Genomic DNA, 25,628 nt, shown 5'->3' on the forward strand with positions numbered 1-25,628 from the left:
CACCTGCCTCCTCAAGTCGCTAAAAAGTTTGCTTCGGTGGGGTTGACTGAGGTTAAGTTGCTCAATCAGCCTACATTTTTCGATCCCTTGTTCAACTTTCAGAGAGGAGCAGGAAAAGTACACAGGGGGGTTGTGGTGTGAGAGAGAAAGAGAGGGTGAAATGCGGTAGTAGTTGCTCTACATAGGGAGAACCGGGTTGCCTGAGGGGAGAGAGCGCCTTCTGCGATATATGGGGTTTCTCAGAACTGCTGCCCAGGACATCCTTGGGACTCGCTGGGGGGCGAGGCGGCTTCGGCGGGCCGCTGCCTGAGAGGACCCGGGGCTGTAGCGCCGGGCGGGAACTGGGTGCGTGGTGGGACTATGGCTTCCCCTCCCTCGATCTATCGGCCTCTTATTTATTTTCCCGGAGGGAGGATGGGAACTCGAGACTTCGGACTCCCCTCAGGGCAGTTTGATTGTGGATGAGCGGGAGGCGCTATTTACATACGGGCGGGGAGAAGCGGCCCAATGAGAAAGCGCCATGGGGACCGCTCTCCCAGACGGGCAAGCGCCAGGGCCAGTAGGCAGCAGGAGGAGGGGCTTCGCGGAGGGGACTCGCGGCCAACGCCGGTAGCTCATGTCATTCCCGGTCGGATAACGCGGCGGCAGCGGTAGAAGCAGCAGCAGCAGCAGAAGCTGGCGGCAGCGGCGGCGGCGAGGGCAGGTACCCGGCGTTGGCTGGCGGGCCCGGCGGGAAAGAGGCGCGCTTTTCTCGCTCCCTCGGAGGGAAGGAAGGGGCGCTGCTCTTGGGTTGGCGGGACCTCCAGCCCGGTCTCGCTCCGCTCAAGGGGCCGCCTCAGCCTCTCTCTCGGCCCCCGGCCCCTTCGGAGAGGCCCCTTTCGCCCTCCTTCCTGAGGGGAAATCTTCCGGGCAGCCCAGGCACTGGCTGTCACCATGGCGCGCCTCGCACACCCTCTCCCCGCAACCCCATAACAACAGGCGCCGGCCGCTCACTTCCCCGTAGGATCCAAGCCCTGTTCGTTCTTCTCCCCGCCACCACTTCCCCAGCCAGGCGTTGCCTTGGGAGACTTGGAAATCGAATTTCTCTCACTCGCCGTCCTTCTATCCTTTGGAAGAACACCCCCCCCCCAAGACCAGCCCCATTCTTACTAAAAGGGGGGTGGGAAAGGAGGGGAGGAACAATGGCAGATGCTGTGTGTGTATATTGGGGTTGGGGGTGGAGGGGGCGATGTAAATAATGCAAGAACTGGGAGCAGGGCGAGGGTGAAGACGCTTCTAGCCCCCAAAACCACCACTACCAGCGAGCAATCAATTCTTCGGATGCTGATGACAAGACACCTGGCATTTCCAACCTGGGTTTAGAGAGCGTTTAGAAATAAATAAATACAAACGCTGCTGCCTCAGTCATTGCAGTGGAGCAGAACTGCGGAGAGAAAGTAGTGATGTTGTTATTAGCTCCCCCCCCCCCGTTAGTGTCTCCTCTTCATTATGTAAGGAGGAGGTGGAGATGGAGTTGGGGGGGAGGAATTTAAGCTCTCATGTTACTTCCCTTTTTTCATACTATCGGAGACTTACTTGGGTGATGGCTGATTTGGAGCTAGGCAACTGGACCTACTTAAAGATTTGAGAAAAGACCTTTGGAAGAAAAGCACCCTTTTGCTAAAGTGGTATGTTGGAAGTTTTGAGACAGAACTGATGTCTCAGTGTATTTTGTTGTTTCATGGGCTCCTGACTTCTTTGTTTTTAAGCTATAAGTGTAACTCAAAATAAATGAGCAGGGTTCTGTCTTTGTTTGGGAAATTGAGAATGAAAAGTTGACAAAGTTTATTTATTCCAAACAGCAGTATCTGTCCAAAGCTGCAATATATCATTTATTAGAGGGGCATTTCCTACTTGTATTTAAAAATGCTTATTTTTAAAACTTTTTGTCTAATCTTGCCTTTCGAAGCTTCGTGTAGATTCATCTCCAAAATGATACAAAGGCTCCTTATATAGTGGAGGTAGAAACACCATCATATTCCCAACATTATATACTTTACCAAAACAGTATTTGGAGTTTCCATAGAAATGCCCTAATGCATAAAAAGAGGGAGCTCTTAATCCACTAGAAAGTTTTAATGTGAAAATCCCATTGAAATTTCTAGCAAGAAGAAAACATTGCAGTATATGAGAGAGAGAGAGTACATTAGTCCTATTAAGGAGTTCCTAATCATTTTAGCGGGCCTGTGCAAGAGAACCACGCCAAAAATGGTTTCTGAAAAGGAAGAACAAATCTGTGGATTATTATTATTATTATTACAGTCAATATATGTGTGTATAATTTGCTTTTCTGCCCCAAAGCCCCCAAAGTGGTAAACAACATGTTAAAACAAAATAATTAATAAAAGTACAATAAAATGAAATAATAAAGTCAACAAACAAAGCAATATATCATAACATAGGAGGGCCATAGAGCATTTGCAAGCCAGAGGATTAAAGGATCCTCTTTCCAATCCTATAACACACACTTAGGGGGACAAAAGCCTGTACAAATTATTAGAAATACTAAAATGAATTTACCTCTACTAGAAGAATTAAGGTTGCTCTCAATATGATAGTAATCCAGGCTGGATTATATTGGTCACAAATGGCAAAATGCTAAAAGTAAACTTCAATAGCTTGTTTATTGCATATATTTGTTATTTGATGAACATACTACTAATAAATAGGCACATGTATTGATAACAAGGGATTGTAAAAACTATGAAAGGTAAAACTGAAAGGCTATGTAACTTATCTTCTGATCTAAACAAACAAGAATAAACTTCTGATTTGAATCCTTAGATACATGTTTCATAGTGCCTTTCAAAGAGCAACATAAATTATTTTCAACAAAAAGTATTCTAACGTCCTAGATCCTTAGCATGCTAATTGATTGAGTTATTTTTGTGTGAGCCGTCATTTTACACTTTCACTGTATTCATACTCCTTTTAGGAAGATGGAATTTAATGTAAAGTTCTAACAGACATTTTGAGTTTTAAAAATTCATTATATAACCTCTTTCTGAGAAAAAGTGAAGGTAGCCATGAGCCGTGTCTCATAGGAAAATTCTAAAATCTGTATTAGGGCAATGCCTTTGTTAGGCCAAGGAAATTTCACAAAATAATGGTAAACAAGGCAATGGTAAACAAGGCAATCTGTTGGAGAAATCTGTTTTTGGCTGATGGTACAGCCATGGAATCTGCATATGGTCATGGTGTTAAGATGAAATTGCGGAGGATGTAGCAGACATTCAAATGAGAGTATTTAGCTGCTATGCTGGCATCAGGTTGTACCGTGGCCTTCCAGGAACAAGAATAATAAAAACGGCTGTTTCCCAACCTCTGAAAATACAAGAACTATTATTACCCAGGTCTACCCATCCTTAGGTTAAACATATTGGTAGGTAGAAAACAACTACCTGTTGACAGTGGTCAGATGTGTATCCTTCAGGAACCAATACTAAGTGAAGGATAAGAGCATGCATTTCAGTGTTTAAATTGCCAGGAATTTTTCTGTAGAATACAAAAGTATACTAGTTGTACTTTATGAAGAGTACTCGTTTCTATGCAGTTTGTTGTCAGTAACCTCAAAATATACTTGTGTCTAGAATTGGGGGATGGGGTGGGGGAGGAGATAAAGGCAGATTGGTGGCCAGGAGTTGTGGATGAAAATCAATTCATCATGGAATGATAAAGCACCTTTCCCCTTCACAGCTTCTGTGTTCTCAAGAGTGCCTTACAAAGTATAAGGGGACTCAAAAGAACTAAAGTTATTGTAAACTTGTTTTGTGGAAACTTCTCTGAGTGCTTTTTCATTCTAGCATAAGTGAGATGGAACAACTAATTCATTCATCTGTTTTGTTTAGCAACCCAGTTGTTATTTTATTTGTTCCAGTCATATACCGTTTAATGGCTGAACTCTTTGAGTCACTATGGAGACACAGTTTATAGGATTGATTATGATTATGAAATATGCAAGATGTATACAAGGCTGCAACAACTGGTTTTATGCGAAGGCCTGGGATTTGGCTTACAACGAGTACATGCTCTTATACGTGGGTAGGCAAACTAAGGCCTAGGGGCCGGATCCGGCCCAATTGTCTTCTAAATCCGGCCCGCGGACGGTCCGGGAATCTGCGTGTTTTTACATGAGTAGAATGTGTGCTTTTATTTAAAATGCATCTCTGGGCCCTTGATGCATTGTGGTTCTTCTAGGGAGGATCTCAGTAGGTCATCTTATCTGGAATGAAAGAGAAACCAGTGGAGCTGAGTGCCGCAGTTTTGAAGTAGTGAAAACTCAGAACTGTTGACCAGATTATTGTTTTTGGTATAGATAAAGGAGGCCCATTGCGTTAGGTAGACTGAAAACAATCTTGTGCATTTAACTGAAATTGTAAATATTGTACTTTCAGTGCTGTGCTGGTAAGAAACAGTTCCTTGGGCTCAGAAGGGGCAATAGGTGTGCCTCACTCTTGGTCTCCTACACAACCATCTGATGCCTGTTTTTGATGGTGGGACTTAGCTCCCTGTTTGCCTAGGGGCAACTGCCACTACCTTGATACCTTGAGAGCCAGTGGTGTAGTGGTTAAGAGCGATAATTAAGACTCGTAATCTGGGGAACAAAGTTCGCGTCTCCGCTCCTCCACATGCAGCTGCTGGGTGACCTTGGGCTATTCACATTTCTCTGAAGTCTCTCAGCCCCACTCACCTCACAGAGTGTTTGTTGTGGGGGAGGAAGGGAAAGGAGACTCCTTTGGAGCCGCTTTGAGACTCCTTCGGGTAGTGATAAAGTGGGGTATCAAATCCAAACTCCTCTTCTTCTTGATAAGTGCTCCTGTGGCCATCTGGTTCAGCCTAGGATTGTTCACAGCATTCCTCCAATATCAACCCTCTTTGCTTCTCTCCTACTCTTGTGCATTGAGTTTCCCTCTCTTCTGGGAAAGTTTTGATCCTTTCAATCTAGTTCTGCACAAATATATTTTAAGTGAAATAATTTAGATTTATTTTCATATAAATCTGTTTAGAAACTAGACATAAGTAATCCATATTTTAAGTGTTGGCCAAGGAACAATATATTAAAAAATAGAGCATCCTGTGGCACTAGAAGGCTAACAATTGTATTACAGTATAAGGTTTTGTGCAGCCGAACCACTTCATCAAACACATGAAGTAAAATCCTTCCTTGTTTGTCCGGCCAATAAAAGCTTATACCATACTACATTTGTTAGTGGTCAGGGTGCCATAAGACTCAGTGTCTTGCGGTAAAAACAAACATGGCCACCTTTATGTATTTAGATAATTATATATTTAACAAAAAAAGAGCTGTATTTGAAACATGACTTTCCTTTGGCCTTTTTGCTTTGAATCTGTTCTGAGGGCAACTCTGGAAATTTCCGTTCACCCCCATTCCTAAATATTTTGTGCTGGTGGCTCAGAATTAAAGTACCGTATTTCATCTTTGTACAGAGCTGGTGCTTTAAAATGTTATTCTGTTTCCTTAAATGTTATAAATGCATCCAATTATTTTGCAGAGCAATCCTATACAGTACTCATTGTATGTTAGAAGTGGAGATACGCCACTGCTATGCTAGCAGAAGAGCCACCATATCCAAGGTACGCTTAGCTGGGGGGGACGGGGACACAAGGATGCCATTAAAATGTTGGACATGCCAATAGTGTGGCCTTTATGTTCTTTGCAATCAACATTTTGAAACACAGCACCAAAGGGGAGGAAGGAGAGCCCACACAACACAGTACCCACATAGCTTTGGCAGGGGACCTGCAGAGAACACACATAGCTCTTGCTCAGGATCCACCCAGGGAGGGAAATACATTTTTTACAAGCAGCCAAAGGGAGGGTTGGTGTAAAGTTGCATTGTTGAAGGGGCTATAGTTGAAGAGGCTATAGTTGTGGAGTGAATGGTTGCATCCACACCATACATTTAAGGCACATGCTCCCCCCAATCCTGGGAACGGTAGTTTGACTCTTACAGAGTTACAGTTCCCAGCATCCTTAACAAACTACTGTTTCAAGGATTCTTTGGGGGAAGCCACGTGCTATAAATGTATGGTGTGGACATGACCAGGGAGTAAAGGGTTCAGTGGTACCTCGGGTTACATACACTTCAGGTTACATACACTTCAGGTTACAGACTCTGCTAACCCAGAAATAGTACCTCGGGTTAAGAACTTTGCTTCAGGATGAGAACAGAAATTGTGCTCCAGCGGCGCGGTAGCAGCAGGAGGCCCCATTAGCTGAAGTGGTGCTTCAGGTAAAGAACAGTTTCAGGTTAAGAACGGTCTTCCGGAACGAATTAAGTTCTTAACCCGAAGGTACCACTGTATAGCATAATTGTGCTTCTTCCCTGTGCCATGCTTGCCCCACCCATAAGTCCATCCTATTCACGTGTTCTGTCAGTGTATCTGCCTTGGATGCTATAGTTGACACCAGTCCTGTGGATATAACTGGCCCCTGCTTGTCCTGTGTTAAAGAATACCTTGCAGCTTGGAGAGGTGAGAGCCACCACTTGTGTATGGAATCCTTGCCCTCCCTTCCACCTAAATCTTAGGAAACTGTTTTGGTGCTAGACCAGTGTCTGGTGTCAGTGATGGACTGCATGAGGGTGAACAAATTGATACTTAATCTAGACAAGACAGAACTTGTTCCTGGTTAGTTAAAAGGCACTTGTGCTGGATAGGGATTCATCCCTCCTGCCCCCCACCTGAAAACTTAGGTTTGCAGTTTGAGTATACTGCTGGATTCATCCCTGAACCTAGAACACCAGGTTTGGGCAGTGGCCAGGAGTGCACAATTTAAATTATTATTTTTATCTGTCATTGTGGAAACATATCTAGTGTTTGGCAAACATAACTGGGATGCTGCCAAATTCTTTTGCACCTCAGCTGGTAAATCTTGAGCATGACTGCGCCCTGAAATGTTTTTCCAGACCCAACTGAAAGGATGTTTCTATTGAATCAAAATTGAAGCACTGTAATACAGTTAGAATGCATGAGAATTACTGAGATTGGGAATGGTGAAACTGCAAGGATTCTTGCATTTCTTATTTTAAGAAGAAAGTTTCATTTTACTGTATTGAAAACTAATAAAATATTTTTGAGGGGAAGTAAGTTTCTACCTCATTACAGTTGAGAAAGTAATGGAAACATGGGTGAGCATATACTTCAGTAAAAACCTGACATGATTAAATAGATTAAAAAAAAAAAAAAACTTTTAAAAGCCAGTAATAGCTTTAGGTGCTTTAGATGCTTAACTAATGGCAGCATCCAAATTCCGGTGTTTCTGTTCACTCCATCTGGTTAGAGTGAAACAGCTGGGGTCCACTGTTTTTGGCAGCAGGTCTGCTCTTTTTGATCATGTATTCCTGTCTCACACTGTTGGGTGTGAATGGTTAGTTTTCACTGCAAAAATTACATCTTAAAAAACCCACAATATACACTCACACCTTTATGGGTATATGTGCACATAAGTAGCAAAGGGGCCTGATGGGAAAGGTTTGAAAGTTGTATATAATCAAAATGAGAGGGAAAAGTCTTGATAGGAGAAGGCAGTCTAATGTTGTCAAGCTTCACAGATATATAGTTAAAAGGTACCAAAATAAGATTTAAAATGGCTAGAAAAAGAGTCTCAAAATTTTAGTGTTGTGGGAACTTCCTTTTTTTGTGGATAAATAAGTGAGGACAACAAATTTATAAAAGGAAGATACAGATTATAACCATAGCATTCAGGCAGGCATTTACTGTGATGTTAAAGGGCTTACTATTTTTTTTCAACCAGTCAATATGCAATAAATTTATCTTATTTCAAGGTAGCATTTTTTCAAATCTTGAAAGCACAGTATCTTGTATAGCAGAGAATATGGTACTGTTGTTTTTCTATCTAACACAGCTATTGCAATGAATCATAGTATCATACAATTGTAGAGTTGAAATGAACCCTGAGGGTCATCTAGTCCAACCTCCTGCTATGCAGGAATCGCAACTAGATCATGTGGCCACTCGAATATCATGGACATCTATTGGATACGCCCTCCCATCAGTTGTCAAGGAAATAAACAACTACCTGAGAGGCAGCCCTGTTTAGGGAAGTTTTTAATGTTTGATGTATTTATCATGATTTTAATATTCTGTTGGGAGCCGCCCAGAGTAAACCCAGCCAGATGGGCTGGGTAATTATTATTATTATTATTATTATTACACGGAAGCAGATTCTGTTACCAGATTCCAGAGCAGAATTCTATGTGGAATAGAATTCAGTTGCAACTTCAGCTGCTTCCTGTGACATGAGCTGCTGAAAAGTAGTCTATTCAAGCTTCCTAAAATGTAATAATGGATTTACTTGTGGCATTATAGAATTAAAAGTACAGTAATATAAAATGGCTATGTGCCAATTGTGCAATGTGGTAATATGTATTTTTTAAAAGATATACCAGCATATCTAGGGGCTCCTTCAGACTAGTGGTCTTCTGTAGGTGTATTCTGCAACATGCCATTGATGCAATAATAATGCATTAGTGTTGGGTTGTTGTTTTTTACTAAACCATCCACATCCTGCCTGGTCCTAAGATGCATATGGCACTGGGTTGTTGCCACCTGTAGGGGCACTATTGTGCTATACTCAATCAAAACAGGACCAAAAAATCCCCACAGAATATTTGTGGTATAAAAAGTTACAGAAATTCAGCAGAAAGCTACGGGACACACACTGACTGGAAGCAAAGCGGTATGTCCACCCAAAAACGTCTGTAGGCATAAATGGTATTGAAAATGAGATACGGTAATTGCCTTGATATGAACACAAATCATAATGGATGCAGAATAAACTGATTTAAAAACGAAAATGAAAGACTCCATAGAGGGCCCACAGGCTAAGACCTATTGAACACAAAAAGGCTTACTGTGAACTCTCTTCTCTCTTCTCTTAGCACCCTCAGAGACAGACTAGGACTGCATTTTAATTGTACTGTTTGTGTGCTGTGCAGCTGTGTTGAAAGATATTCCAGAAAGCAATACTAGTGGCTGCTTCATACTTCTGCAGTTATTTTCTTCAGTTCCTTGTTTGGTGTAGTATCATCTTTCTGTTCAAACTAACTTTTCTTGGTATGGGTTAAATTGGTAGATGGCTTGAGGTGTAGTATTATTTTAACGGTATGTCTATGTTTTTGTTTAATATTCTATTACATGTCTTAAGCTTTTAGGATACACAACATTTGCATTTGAATCAATAAAAATATAAAGCACAATTGGGGGAAATGATATTGGTGAAAGTCCAAAGTATACAAGCCCTTTGCGGTTGATGCACAGGAGAACTTTGGAAGTGACTAGTTGCCTTAGATTTCCCCCCAGAAAAATAAAGAAAATCTGCTTTCTAGCTATCATTTGGATTTCATCAACAGTAGGGAAACTTTTTATAAATGGCATTAAAAAAAACCCCATACGGTTGAGCTTCTAAGCAACAGTTCTTCAAGGCTTCAACTCTGAGAGTTGTTATAAATCCCTGAAAACATGGTTAACAAAACAGTCAGTAATCAAATGGTATTGCTGAAGATAAAAAACGCTATGTTAAAAAAAAGTGAATTTTAATGACAGGGTCTTAGGTGAGTCATTAAGGGGTGGTGAGACTGTTGCATTTACAGTTAGTATTGATATAGGTCCTACTGGTCTACTTTGTTCCTTTGATTAGAAGTGATAGGTTATTCGTGATATCACACAGCTCAGTGTGCATATAAAGCTGGATCAATATATTTTAATAGGCTATTGTTTAATCTATGCTTTAGTTTTCTAAGAGAGTTTATTTGAATCCACCAGCAGATCATGGAATGCTTGTGAATGGATTGCTAGGTTGCCAGTGTAGTACTGTATCAGATGAGTTTCTTATTGGGAATCGTTTTAAATACTAGAGGCCTGTAGCACAAGATTTGGCTAAGAAGTTACAGTCAACACGTGTTATCTGCAATTTTGTTGTCTCCCAGCTCATAGTCCCCCACCTTCTACCATTTCATATGCATATTGAAGCCTCCACTGTTAAACTAACTCCTTTTTAGTGAGAGATTTGTGAGTAGACAAAGAATGCTCTGAGCAACAACGGCAGGAATTGTGATTTCCTTTTCCACAGCAACTGAGCCTATACATATACAGTATTTACTTAAAAGTAAGTATCATTGACTTAAATGAAATTTAGTAAGACTAGGCTTCTTTGAAATCAGTGATAATTGTTTCCTAGTAAAAATGTATAAGCATGAGCTATAAGTAGGTAGGGTGTTTGTGTGTGATATCTGGTGGCTACCCTGGGTACAGGGAAAAGCAGTGGTTCCTTTGCTCTGGAGAGGGAGAGTTAGGATAGCTCCCTAAATAAATAACACTTTACTCATAATTAATGTATCTGCATTAGAATGGTAGCTATATTCACACCATATAGGCAGGGATTCAGAGACCTTTGAATACCCACACAGTGCTTTTGCATATGTGGCACTTTTGTGCATTTGTTTAGGGTGGTTCTCCTATTGTGCTGCTCTGAAGGATCTCCCAGTATTTCAGGGTAGCATCTTATGTGGAAAAGTCCCTCTGTGTGTACTGCATAGTGTATGTGGCATTTTGTATTTTTATTTGCATTGTTCTCGGTGGGACTTGCTTCTGCATAAACAAACACACACTGTTGGCCCTCCTGGGTGAACTAGTGTTCCTATTTCACGCCCTCTGTCTAAATTTGGCTCTGCAATTTGCTTAGTTATCAAATTGTGAATATTTATAACTTTGCATGTTAACCAGCTAGAATCATTTGTTTGCCATCTTATGGGAATACAACTAGTTCTGGAGATTCATTCAACAAACACGATAAATGATTTTACCTGGCAAGCACGCATACAAACGAATCCATGTTTTTCTCCACTCCTTTGATACATTGTTGGTCCTAGGAATGAGAGGAAAAGTTCAGCAGTATTGTAATTATATTAATTGGCCCAGTCAACAAATGAATATATTCAGCTGTTTCAGCTTCCTAAGACTGAATGAAAAAGAGAAATACTGGATTTTGAGAAGTTGTTTCTTGATTCCACTCTTTTGTTCAGCAACATGGAGCTTGTGGTTGCAGTCCTGTGTACATTTATTTCAAACCAAGCACCACTGAACACAGCAGAACTTGCTGCTGAGCATAGGATTCTCCTGTAAGGAATGCAGATACAATAGAAGATAATAATGCTAATGACTGTGGAGATGAGAGGGAAGATAATGATCTGGTTTCAACTTGAATGAGATCAATCTGATGTTGGTTTAAAAGTGGGGTTTCAGTACAAATTGGAGAGGAAACATTATATGGCTTGATTCTATGCATATTTTCTTGGAGGTAATTATTACAGAAGAAAATCTGACTCACTTCCACAAAAATATACATAAGATTGTAGTCATATAATGTCAGATCCTAATTAATGCAGAAACTTACAGTTCTAGGTCAAATCAGTGTTTTAGTGTGTAATAAAGAATGCTATCAGTATGATTAATTGTTTTCATATGAAACAATCTCCCTCCTTGCCTGCCATGTTACTTAAATGAATAATTGATACACAATCTCATTGTTGCATTCATGTTGAGAAATGTTGATTAAAACATAACTGGATTGGTCCATTAAAGCAACCCGATAGTGTTTGTTTTCTATTCCATAGGTTTTTGAACAATTGATACTGCCACTTGGGGAGCTAGGACAGTTTAAAATTCCAAATTGTTTCTGAATCCCATTAAGCTTGATGAGAAAACAAGGAAAACTTAGGGGGGAAAGCCATGTATTATTAATCATTTGTAGCAGTTTACAGCACCAAATATAATGTTCAAACTTTTAAAAATCTGGAAGTACAGATTGCTGTTGGCTAATTTTATTTTATGAAGGGGAAGCCCAGCTTCCGTAAAAATCTTGTTCAGAGAAGAGAGCAAGCAGCAAGCAGGTAAACTCTGCAATATTGTTACAAGAATAGTGTAGACCAATGTTAGGAAACGTTCCAAGAATAGGGTGGGTAAAGCCTTCCTTCTCCCCCTAAATTTCCATATCATAAATTAAAGTGTTTGCAACATACTGTACAGTGGAACCTTGGTTTTTGAACATGATCTATTCCAGAAGTCCGTTTGACTTCCGAAACTTTGAAAACCAAAAATCAAAGGGCTGTCAGCAAAGTGAATAGTGAAAATGGAAAAATGCACCATGGAAGCTGTTCGACTTCCAAGGCGCGTTCGAAAATGGAAGCATTCACTTCTGGGTTTTTGGCGTTCGGCTTCCAAAACATTCAGCAGCTGAGACGTTTGAAAACCGAAGTTGCACTGTAGATAATATTATTGAACATACATAATTCATATATTTAATTAAATACATGATTAGTAGATTTAATATATTTATTAAACAGATCAGAGCCATTCTTTTTTGAAAAGAATTGACCAGAAAGATCTGAAAACAATGAGGCTACTGGGCAGGAAAGAGGAGGGAGAGGGAGAAAGCAAGGGAATTCTTATTGTTATTCTATCTTTTGCACTCATAAGCAGAAGGGCTGAAGTCTGGGAAAATATAAACTATTTCCACCCTCTATTCTTTTTGCATGAAATGCACATCCTAACCTGCAGTTGTTGGAGTGGATATGGAATTATGGAAAACTCAGATTGCTAAAATGCAAATAAAATGGTGTCATCTAATAAGGACACCCTTAGGTGTTCATTCATATATCACATTTCCATGAATTGATCCAGATGCTGGGCCAGATCCCCAAATCCTCCATTCTCTGCAGGTCAACTTTGATTGGTCATAATGACATCTGGTGATTGAACTTTTACAGAGGGCAAAGGGGATTGCTGTAACTGCCCATCAACTGATGGGCTGCTATGATAACCACCTCTGAAGGGATGTTGCCATCCCTAGGACCGGTTTGGGGAGTTCATCTTCAACGGGGCTTGTACATTAGCACAAAACCATTTGCATTAAAACTGCTTGCTAAAATGGGGAGGGGGGCTTCATATTAGCAAGCATTTTGCATGTGGCCATCAGGCTGTTGGTTTTCTCTGCTGCAGCTGCACCATCCAAGTCAACAGAGTGATTGACTAGGCCATATTACAAGCAACTTCAAGAGAACTGAAACAAGACCCTTCCTCTTCAAAGGTTCTGAACCCAGCACTCTGATACCACAGCATCTTTAGACCCAGTCCTCCAGATGCCCCTGTCATTCATTTTAAAAAATCACAATATTTCCATTTCCACCCTCTTTTAACTTTCCCTACTGTGCTATAATGCTAAAGGGCTCATGCATAGGCTGGCTGCCCAAGCACTTTTTGCTGTATAGTATAGCAAAGGAAGGAGTATTTTGTAGAGTGGAAAAAATAATATCATTTTCTTTCCTCACTCCTGAAGCTTCTTCAGGGAGATGAATTTTTAGCCTCATAAAGCCCCTAATCCTAATCTCTCAACATTCTGTAGGCTCTGGAAACCACTGAAAATAGGTCGTTTTTGTGCCACTTCTAGGGGTTTTAAATTTTCTTTTAGTTTACTCATTTATATCCCCCCTCCTCACATTTCTGAGTGGTCCTATTTCACTGGCAAACTGATATGTACTGGACTACACAAGTACAGTAACTGGTCAAATAATAATTCACACCTACCAAAATATTTTGATCACAAAATTGTAACTCAGCCCGCTGTATTCTTTATACACACTTAGTCATGCCTTCAGAATTGTGTAAGCCACTCACCAAAGTCATGCCTTGGTTCACCATCTGATTTCAAAATGGCACCCGGTACCCAATGGTCAATGAAGAACCCAGTCTTGTGAACCCTCCTGAGTTTGGTGATATCTGCCAAAAAATAGGTGAAGTCACACCATAACGATGTCTTAGTCCACCATCTTGATTCAAAGGGGCACCCAGTGTCCCAGTAGTGTCAGAATGTGCTGCCCCCACTTCTGGGACCCTTGTACCAAGTTTGGCGATAATGTCTCAAGATACGGCTGATCTGAAGCAAAAAACAGGCAAAGTCATACCAATGTCATATTTTGGTCCTCTATCTTGATTCAAAATGGCGGCCAGTGTCCCAACATCAATGAAAACTGCCATCCCACCTTGAAATTCTCATGCCGAATTTGATGACAATATCTTGAGAGCTGACAATCTATAGACAGACAGACAATCCATTTCCCAAAATATATACCGTATTTTTCGCTCTATAAGACGCACCAGACCACAAGACACACCTAGCTTTTGGAGGAGGAAAACAAGAAAAAAATATTCTGAATCTCAGAAGCCAGAACAGCAAGAGGGATCGCTGCGCAGTGAAAGCAGCAATCCCTCTTGCTGTTCTGGCTTCTGGGATAGCTGTGCAGCCTGCATTTGCTCCATAAGACACACACACATTTCCCCTTACTTTTTAGGAGGGAAAAAGTGAGTCTTATAGAGCAAAAAATATGGTAATAGATCATATATTAAGAGTGGAGGTTCCCCCTGAAACTGCCCTCCACCAGCTGTTTTTCTCATGACGTGGATGATGGTAGCTATAGTGTAACAACATATTGAAGTCCATGGGTTAGCCATCACTATCTAGAGTTTATGCAGAAAGCAGGAGGCTGATGTTATAGTGGTTTGGTTGTTCGTGTAGTACCTGCTAACTGTGGTGTTTGTGGATTCTGGTTGTGTGATAGTTGCAGGGAAGGGGGGAAGAATATTGTGGCATCCTCCTTACAGCAGAAACTGTCCCACTTGTAAGAGTGTATACAAAAAGGGAGGAGCAACCCCAGCAGGAGCAACCCCCAATTTACTTTTCCAGTGGGTGAATGGTCCTTTATAGAAGCATATGAAAACCTCTAATAATGAAAATGATTGATTGGCAAGACCCAAGTTTTATTTCAAGACAATCTGTCATATCCCTAACATCCAGATTCTGCTAATGGGTTTTGGCCTGTTGTTCTCCCTACCTCATAAATTTGTTAAGAAAATTGTTTCCTGTTGGTTATAAGCTGTAAAAATTAGCTTCATGCAGCTACATAACTCATTTATAGAACTATAGAAGGGGGCTGATTGCTCATTTGTTTTGTTCTCCCACTTTGTTACAGATGATCCCTAAACTTAATATGCCTGTATATTCTTTAAATCAATTTTGAAAACCTCTATAAAGTCTGTGACCCAACATCTGGAGGCTAGTCCACATTTAAAATGTAGTTATAGACAAACAGTATTAACTGAAAATGAAATAATATACTTGCTTAACTGAGGTGCACTAAGGAACTTTGGAAAAATCAAAAGCTGCCCTACTTGAAAAGATAGTATTTGAGAGAGAGTGAACAACTACCATGTCTGATTATTAACCAGGATACACAAATGCCAAAGCATCATATGTTATTGACCAAGAGAGAATTCTGTACCTTTTAGAGTTCTCATTTTTAACCCAGCTAAAGAAAAATGCATTTAGAAAGTGTTAAAGAGGAGAATTCTGTCATTTTTCTTCTTGCATATCTGTTGTTTCACAAATACAGCCAGCACATTAGCACAAGTAACTGAAAATATTGGCCCTCATTTAACAGTTTCCTCTCTCCAGATTGAGATGGCTGGTAATCAGTATACTGTAGCAAAACAAAGCACCCATCTGTGCTAATGTTCTTACAATTCAGAAAATATGCATTCATGACTAAACAGATTTTTGCAAGTCAGTCATACAAATTATTGAGCCTTTTCTTTTTCTAGAAAAAGAAATCCACCTAAGAATGTTATATATGCAACAGGAAGTCACAGACTTAGAATATTTTCTACATTATTCTATAATTTACTTTGATATTCAGCACCAATAATCCAAACATGCTTAGGACCTAATATCAAACAGGTGATGAGGAAGAGAAAAAATAGGAGAAAGTGGCGGCAGAAAAAGAGAGAAGAATGGCATTAAGAATGAGAAAAGAAGTCGGCTCACCCACCCTTGGTTCTGGTTCCAAGACCCTCACCAGAAAATAGTTTTTCCAGCCCTGTTGTAAACCTTGCCAAATAATATATTGTATCTTAAAAAGCAGAGACATCACCTTGCCAACAAAGGTCCGTATAGTTAAAACTATGGTTTTCCCAGTAGTGATGTACAGAAGTGAGAGCTGGACCATAAAGAAGGCTGATCACCAAAGAATTGATGCTTTTGAATTATGGTGCTGGAGGAGACTCTTGAGAGTCCCATGGACTGCAAGAAGATCAAACCTATCCATTCTGAAGGAAATCAGCCCTGAGTGCTCACTGGAAGGACAGATTCTGAAGCTGAGGCTCCATTACTTTGGCCACCTCATGAGAAGAGAAGACTCCATGGAAAAGACCCTGATGCTGGGAAAGATTGAGGGCACAAGGAGAAGGGGACAACAGAGGATGAGATGGTTGGACAGTGTTCTCGAAACTACCAGCATGAATTTAACCAAACTGCAGGAGGCAGTGGAAGACAGGAGTGCCTGGCGTGCTCTGGTCCATGGGGTCACAAAGAGTCGGACGCGACTAAACAACAACAACAACAACACTTTCAAAATACACCTACCACCCTGCCCCTGGCATCTAAGAACCATGATGGGTAGCCATGAGATGCAGAGTATTCTTGGTGGTTATAGTCCGATTACAGAACTTTCTCCCCATCTGAGAGCTTAGCTGAGTATAGCGATAATATAGGGACATGCAAGTTTTTTATTTTCATACTGCACCATCTGCTAACCTTCTGAACCCTTTCTACCATTTGCAATGAAGAATTAATCAAGACTCCTTTCATTAAGACAACCTGGGCATACCTAACTTCCTGATGTATGAATTTGTGGCAAATAAACTCATTCATTAACTTTAACACTTGGCACTGTGTACACATTTTGACATGCATGAAAATTATATCTGTGCAAGAAAATCTCATATGTGAGGCTGTCATCATAACTACTATTGCTCAGATACACTTGTTTCCATAAAACCATATTTTATTTTTGTATTTGTATTTTTGCGTAAGGCACTCTGGATTCATGCTGCCTCTGGATTTATACTGCAGGGGAACGAAATGGGGTTTAATCTATTGACGTCCTGAGATTTACCTATTTGGAGAGCATAATCCTGGCTCTAACAAAGATGCTTGCTATTACAAAATACACACCTTAAGCTTATCTCACTGGAACAAAAATAACATTAAGTAATATTGTGCTCTTCATGGCTGCCATTATTTTTTCCTGCAAGCTCAGCTGTGGTGTTCTGAAAAGAAAAATCTTTATTACTCTATTACCACATTAGTCAGTTATTTTGATACCTGACTCACTACCAAAGAAGGCACATTGTGTTCTTCCTAGAACCACTTCAAAATTAGAAACACACTAAAACAGCTCCAAACATCAATCCAAGGCATTCAAAGCTCCTAATATTGAGTTTCTAGCTTTAAATTTTTAACATTCTAAATTGTGAAATCAGTTAAAAACATTTGTGGTTGCAGTTCCCAAATATATGTGTGTGTAGGCGCATGTGCACACACTTAAGTTTATTGTTTAAGTACATTATAGCATTGCACTTTTTACATTTTGAGGTGGCTTATGATCAGCATTAAAAAAAAAAACTAGCTTCTTCTAAAAAAACTATCTTATAGTTCATGTGTTATTCAGAATGTCAGGAAATATATTGAAAAGAGTCACAATTAAATAAAGCTTTAACATATCACCTTGCTGTCAAACATTCACTGGTAAAGTACAGTGGATTGTAATGAGCCCCAGTCTAGATAGAGGGAGTATAGATTTTAAAACAATAAAAAATTCTGTACTCTTTCAAGCTTGTGTTAACTGTTGCTCAGAAACATATATGACAGAGCTAAAGGACAGTTTATAATAAATATAGTTCTATGTGCTGTCCATTCTTTTAGAATGCCTTTTCTTTCAGGTTGTATGTAATGCCTTTTGAACTGATGAATTTTCCTTCTGGCTATATTTTCAAAGGAAAGTTTCACAGTCATAATTACTTGAATGTCTGCTCTGTGTAAAATACTGCTTCCTAATTCTGTGTCATGCATTTCCTGATTACTTTGCTAGGAAAGAGATTTTTAAAACTTAAGGTTGTGTCCTACAATCTTTATAAAGTTGTGTCCATAAGCTTACTAAATCTTTTGTTATATCTAATGAGGTATCTACAGTAGGTTAGTTTGTTATATCTATTCAGCTCCTAAACCTGCTTCATCACCTTCCCACTAGCTTGGTTTATGGATGTCCAAATCTATGTCTGGACTGGCTATAGATTAGGGATTCTAACAGCACTCCAAAACTAGGCAGCAGGGCTGCAGAAAACCTGATCAAAGCCAACCAATTAACACTTCTGTTCCACAGATGAGGAACATGGAGGCTGAGAGAAAAGCCTTTGATTTTAGGCTATGGCAGACCAGGTGGTTTTTTTGCTTACTATTCTTATTATACTGGGAGTCACGAACTGTTCTGATCTACCACAGATCATCCATACATCTACTAGTAGATTCTGATCTACCTTCTGCCTGTCTTCCTTGTAGGAGCTGTGTCCAGTTGAGAGTGTCCAGAGACATATACACTCTTAAACACACATATCTGTTGAAGAATGCAAATACTGTATTTTAAGTTTGCATGCTGAAGTTTGGTGGTGGTAGGGTGGAGAAGAATGGAAACAGTCTGGTTTGGTGTAATTCCAGTTGGTTGGCCATTTTGGTACAAACTGTGCTGTTACCATTAAACAATGAGTAGTTCAGAGCATAAGGTTTAGTTTTATTATTGAGAAGAGCTAGTCTTGAGGTATAATACTAACCCTCTGATGTTGATGGCTGAAGGGGTTAATGTGTGTAGGCCTGAGACTGGTAGAGAAAATCACTGCTGGGGATGCTCTGCCACAGCAGATATGAAGGTATTGTCCATGGTTGCACCACCAGTAGTAGCTAACAGCCTCAAAATGGGGCATGTTATGGCAGGCATGGAGTGCTGGAGGCTTTCAATCCATGGGATTCCCCAAGGGACCCAATCCTTTGGCTACTCAGCTGTACCAGTCAGGTGAAAACCCACCACCACCTTTTGTGCTGGCAGGCGTGGGCAGTATGGGGTTAGAGCTACCACCTTGTTGTTCTTGGTTAGGAATTTGGATTGCTCTGCCTCTTAAGAAATATTAAGTGGTATTTGACAATATATTGAAAAGTCATTTGGTATAGTGACAGAGTATGTGGTTGACTAATAAGAAGACTAGGCCTACTTATTGTGTTTATTACGTTTTATATCCTGCCTTTCCTTCAAGGAGCTCAAGGTAGCATACATGGTTCACTCCCATTTTGTCATCACAGCAACCCTGTGAGGTAGGTTAGGCTGAGAGAGCATAACTGGGCCAACTTCTTCTCACATATTCCATGTACAATGGAGAATATCTAAAACACAGATTAATGAATTTGATTGATTCATGTGTGTTATAATCTCCTACTTCATGAGTATTTGCCTCTGAATTATTCTGTTAGAATGTCCAGGGATTCCAATAAGGAGTTAAGTTTTATTACTCTATTCATACTGGCTCAGCTTTTATTATTTACAATGCTGACATAATAAATACCAGACTTTAAGGTTTTTTTGAACCCAAGTAGGACAGGTTATCATTCTTTGTTCATTGTTTGTATCTCTGTGTGTTTCATAAGGTTGTGTCTGTGAAATGAGACCATGACAACTGATGAGGCTACAAAGAAGGAAGGAGATGTCCAGAAAGCAACTCTTGTTGAACAAGGCGAGGATATCACACCAAACAAAGACAAAGGAGTTCTGAAGGTGAGGCTTTGAAGAAGATAATTAAATGTTCCTTTCTAGCTCCTGGACAAACACCAGTATCTTACTGTTCCCATTACAGCAAGGCAGAGATTCTTATTCTGCTGTGAAAATATCCGCTTAACATAATACAATAAAACAAAAATTCTCAGTGTGTGATAAATCCATTGAATGGTGTAATTGGAGCAAATATATAAGTGCTTTACATATATTTTGCAATTACCTCACTTTCATTTCATTTTATTTTATTCGTCACTTGACCCATTCCAAAGGCTTGTGAACAGAGGGGGAAAGAAAATCACAAAATGTTAAAAATGTTTTTGAAAACCTTATGTAAGGAACAGTATGTTTGAAAGACCAGCTCATAAAGGACTTCCAAAGCTTACCTCAAAGTCAAAAGAAACCTGGAGTCAAGGAGAAGGAATACAGATGAGGACCAACACCCATCCCTCTTTTAGGGGCCTTGGGCAATTAGGAAATAGTCTTATGAAGTGCCACTGATGTATCCCTCCCCACCACTGTAACAATTAGTTAATAATATTTGTCAGATTCTGCCAGTTTTAAAACTCCATCTCTATTTTACCTTATTCTTGGCTATCAAAAACCGGTTGAAAATCTTAAGATACTCAGACTGGGTTTCCTGGAAAATTAAGTTTGGGGGCAGCCCTTGGATGTCTAGATTGGCACCTGAATGGTAAATGTAAAAGGATGAGGAGGAGCTAGATGATTGGACATATTAAATGTTACAACTAAAAGGCTTGTCCTTAAGGAATCACAACCTACCTTACCTAGCCTGGAGTGGTTAAAGCTCTTTACCTCATTCTGCTATATGTGGTAGACTAGGCATCATCATATGATGAACAGAGATTTGGGCGTATAATGAAACTCTTCTAGATCTACTTTGTGCGGCCTTCTGTAATGGATCAAGTGCCACTGTCCACTGCAATTTTGTTTATCTTTATTGGCTCTCATATGGCTGATTGACCAAACATATAATAACAGCTTTTGGTTGTATGAATCAACCCTGTATTTCTGGGTTAGAAAACAATGAAAACCAATAGATTGAGGTTCATCAAATACAACTGTGAATGGATTGAAAGTAGTATAATTTCTAGGAAGCGATCCATATACAATTCCTCATTTGCAATCAAGTGATAGATTTTCAGATATCCCTCATTCCCCGCATATGGATGTAGAGCGCAAATTTACAAATCAGTGTACTGAACTAACACGAAAGACTCTCTGGAATAGGTTAGCTGATGCACATGAGCTCTTATTTCTGATATCAATTTCTTTTTTCATATCTTCATTCTAGATTGTGAAGAGGCCAGGGAATAATGATGAGTCTCCCATGATTGGAGATAAGGTTTATGTCCACTACAAAGGAAAGCTGGCCAATGGGAAAAAGTTTGATTCCAGCCGTGACAGGAATGAGCCATTTATCTTCAGCCTGGGCAAAGGTAAAGAATGGAAAAGGTGGAGAAAGGTAAAGAGAGCCTTAGGGATATAAAATGGGTTCTTGCCAATTAAATTACAGTTGGTTTATAATCCTGTTTTCAGAAAGACGGTGTGACTGAGAGCAAGCAGGCAAAGAGCTGAGTATTGGAAGATGTCTTGTTTTGCTATTACTTTTCAAACCTAATCACAGAGCAACAAAGGAAAAGAATCTCGTTGTTCAGCCTGCCATCTCAATGGCAGAAACCTGTGTGATCATATGAAGCTGCCTTCATTCTTCATATGAAGAGGTCATTGGCAGCACCTCTCCTAAGTCTCAGGCAACAGTCTTCTTTGGCACCTGCTACCAGAAAGGGCACCTCTAAATGTACTCATCAGTCCTACTATAGTTAATCCAAATAACTAGGAATCTGTTTAGTGGCAGAAAGAAAATAATAGATTAAAAGAGTGTAGTTACTACTCATTAAATTATAACTCTAGGACTCTAGAGCAGTGGTTCCCAATTAGCTAAGTGGGCCCCTGTTTTTCAAAAGCCAAACTATGGACCCCCTTACTTCTGAAAAAAATGATAATGTAGTTATCTCTATGGTAATCTCTATGGTAGTTTTTTTTTTATGTGAATGGTGCCACGGACCTCCTGGGTGGGTTACATGGACACCCTAGGATCCGCAGACCACTGCTCTAGGACAATCCTTTTTGATCATTAACAGAATGTTCACTTTTTGTTTCCCTTTACTGTTCTCTGGACACAGTCGCATTGAGAGTGTTGACATCTTTCTATTTCCTTTGATTTGTCAGAATGTAGTAAAACAAAGTATGTGTTAATCAGCACACAGTCGTTGTTAGTCTGTAGCATCAACAGCATGTTAAGGATTGTGGCATCTTAAAAACTAACATAGAATCACAGAATTGTAGAGTTGGGTGGTACCCCAAGGGTCATCTAGTCCAACTCCCTGCAATGCAGGAAAGAGATTTATTAGGGCAAATGTTTTCAGGAAGTATCACTAATAATTCACAAACCCTTTAGAGTCTTATGATTATTATTTAGAGGTTTTAAACTCCCAAGTTTGTCTTCTATACCTGAATTCAAACAAGAATGAGCATATTAATTGGCAGTTACTGTAAACTGGAAAGAAATGCAAAGAAAAATTAATACGGATGGAGTTGCCCCCTGAGAGTGTGCTCTACTCAGCTGCAGTGTGTTCGACTGAGAGACATTTTCTATAATTATGCCCAGCTTTGTAGAATCCTTGCCTAACTGGTATATGAAATATTGAAGCTGAGAATCTTTCATCAGAAATGAGATCATTGCTTTCTGGCAAGCATTTAATGGTTTCCAAAAAGTATTGGTTTGCTTTACTTGCCTCTTTGGTTTTGCTTTTATAAGTTTTGTTATGCTTTTGGAGTTCTTTAGAATAAATGGATTACCAAAAATTAATAGCCACAGCTCCATAGACCCAGCAAGCTGTTCTTATGATATTTGTTCATATGGCCATGTTTGGAATTAACATGTGCTCCACGTTAATTGCTTTCCATTGGGATACGTTGATTTTTCTTTTGTCCCCAGCCTTGCTCTAGTTCTTAAATGATAGGTGCCTTGGCCAGAGATGGGAAACATTGAGGCCTGGGAGCCATATATAGCCTTCCAGCCCTCTCTGGACTCTGCCCAGGTCACACCCCACCCCAGACCCTACTTTATACTCTCCTTGAAAGTGTCCTTGAAATCTGATCATGCTTCTTGCTTGCCTGATTGGAAGGTAGAGAGGTGTGTAAGTGTGTGTAGAAACCAGCTTACCTTGCAAAGGTAAAATTCTCATTTGCTTTGGTCTTGCCCACTTTTGCCTCTGGCCCCACCTACTACTCCCATGTGCACCCTGGAAAGTTGCCTAGATGGCACCACAGTCCATGAGCTGAAAAATCTTCTCCACACATGCTTTCAATCATAAACTTTAAATATGGTTTAAAAGTGAACATGCAGCCTGCTACTGCACAGTGTGAAAATCGCAGCTATTTCACTCCTTCACCAGTCCTGCTGTAGTGCCAAGGGCTAAACTGAACCCAAGCTTGATAATCTCTCTCTCTCTCTCTCTCTTTCTCTCTCTCTCTCTCTGAACAAACCTTGAACCTGGGTTCAGACATAATGCTAAGCACTCAGCAGCCATGGCAGGAGCAGAGAGGTGCAAAGCAGTCAGTTTTTGCACTGGGAATCAGCATGATGTGTGCTCACCTTTAAATCATAACCAAGGTTAAAAGTGACAAGTGAAGGCCGCTAGTGCTAAATGATGGTTTAACATTCCTTGTGTGATATTCTGGTTTGTTTTCAGATAACAGTGTATGTAAACAAAAATAATCTTCAACTTACTCGAGCAATTATCTGATGCAGAAGCAATAGAGACACACAGTTTAGTATCATGGATTTTGCATAACAGTTCGGTTATTTGACTACTACACTGTACATGTCTAAATGATCACAAATTGTAAATGTTTTTTTTAAAAAATGTGTCTGTGTCTTGCTTTGGTAAGCTTACTAACTGAAACTTTTTAATTGAAATTTCTTGTTATTAGGCCAGGTCATTAAGGCATGGGATATTGGGGTTGCCACCATGAAAAGGGGGGAGATCTGCCACTTGTTGTGTAAACCAGAATATGCATATGGTTCTGCTGGCAGTGTTCCAAAGATCCCCTCAAATGCAACACTCTTCTTTGAGGTAAGTGTATCTTTATTTGCTTATTTTATTTTGACTAAGTACATTGTTACCTAGTGAGTGTAATTTGCCAGTAATAGCAGATGTGCAGCACAATGTTTTATAGGCAGAAGTGAAGCAAACTAGCAATGACCATGAATCCATCCACTAAACTCCACGGTGTTGGGAGAGGCCCTGAGTTAACTAGATAGGATATTGTCATGGGAATCTTCCGGTAAAGGCTAAAATGCAGTTGGGGACCACTTTGATTGATAGCCCAGGAAAAATACGTATACTGTTTTTGGATCTAAATAAAGTCGGGTGCCACTGTTAATTCTGATAACGCTAATCATCAGTCCATTGAAGGTGAAACTAAATTCAGGCAACTCTTCACCTCTTTCCCAGTAATCTCTCTGCCTCCCTATTCCTGCCCACCAGAATTGGAAGAGTTGGCAAGGATGCAGACAGATGGGCTATAGCACACATTATGTGGAAACATGTTGAACCCCAATATCAACCAACCTACCTGTATTTGTTCTTTCAAAGAAAAACAGCTTCCAAGGGACACCGTTGATTCGTAAAACAAAAGGGAAGGGTGCTTAATTATTTTGGTGCTTGCTGTTTCTCTACTTGAGCCCAGACATTTTGGACCCCATGGGGAGAATAGCTGTTTAGGAGAGAATTTTAAACTATGATTTGGGGACAAGAATTGTGTTCTCTTTTTGCCTACTCAGAATCATCCCCTCCTGTCCCAAAATGGTGTGTGTGTATTTTTGAAGTTAATATTGTGGCCCTATTAGCTTTTTTGTGTGATATATAGCTAGCCCCAAAGCTTAGGGCTTGTGCAAACATTTTAAGGCACAATGCAAGCATTTTCACTCTTCTACCCTCTAACTACCCTACTCTTACTGCGGTAATGCTTGCTGTTCAAATGTAACAGCGGGGAGAACCTTGCTGACTGGAGAAAATCCTATGCTGTCACTGTTTTATAATGGGATATGCAGTTTGGAGAGTGAGTAGGCATAGACTTCAAATGTTGGAAAATCAGCTTGGGGTAGAAAATGCAGATTGGGGGAGAGTATTTTTGCCAATTGGTACCCTCTTGGTTTGCGCCCTGGATATTTGAGCACCTAGCAACCCTCCAGGGGGAGCGGCACAGTGATTTGCTCATATGCCTGCTGTGCCTGCAAGCTCTTAGTCACCTCAGAGTCATTGGAATACAGCCATACCTCGGGTTGAGAATGCTGCAGGTTGTGCGTTTTTGGGTTACGGATGCGCCAAACCCAGAAGTACTGGAACGGGTTACTTCTGGGTTTCGGCGCTTGCACGTGTGCAGAAGCACTAAATTGCGCTTTGCACATGCGCAGAAGTGCTGAATCACATCACACGCATGCGCAGACACGGCGCTGCGGGTTGCGAATGTGCCTCCCATACAGATCATGTTCGCAACCCAAGGTCCCACTGTACAGTATATGCAAACAAAACATCAAAACTGTGTCTTATAATTCTTTATAGAATGCAGTGTAGTAGACAGATTGCACCCTAAACCTGGGGAAAAGTGGCTTCCAGATTTCTACAATTTATGACTTTTTCTAGTGAGGCCTTATGCAGATAAGGTAGCATTTGCTATATTGTGGGACTTCACTAGCTTGCTTCTCTTTCTCATTGTTTTGTCAAACTCTTTGTAGATTGGGCATATTTT

General features: G+C 40.3%; 1 protein-coding gene across 5 annotated transcripts in view; it reads left to right on the forward strand.

Moving 5' to 3' along the window:
- The first annotated feature begins 552 nt into the window (after nt 1-552).
- FKBP5 (FKBP prolyl isomerase 5) overlaps nt 553-25,628 on the forward strand; it is a 46,327-nt gene continuing 21,251 nt past the window's right edge. Inside the window, exons 1-4 of one of the 5 annotated variants that reach the window (XM_081915952.1) lie at nt 553-703; nt 19,664-19,790; nt 21,103-21,247; nt 23,808-23,950. In XM_081915952.1, the coding sequence (XP_081772078.1) occupies nt 19,686-19,790; nt 21,103-21,247; nt 23,808-23,950 (393 nt within the window). In that variant the 5' untranslated portion in view covers nt 553-703; nt 19,664-19,685. Of the gene's footprint in view, nt 704-1,546; nt 1,668-19,275; nt 19,334-19,663; nt 19,791-21,102; nt 21,274-23,807; nt 23,951-25,628 lie in introns of those variants that run through there. The other 4 variants (XM_081915955.1, XM_081915953.1, XM_081915954.1 and 1 more) reach the window with 4 other exon arrangements.

Source organism: Podarcis melisellensis (assembly GCF_964234715.1).
Source record: "Podarcis melisellensis genome assembly, chromosome: 6".
Taxonomy (NCBI): domain Eukaryota; kingdom Metazoa; phylum Chordata; class Lepidosauria; order Squamata; family Lacertidae; genus Podarcis; species Podarcis melisellensis.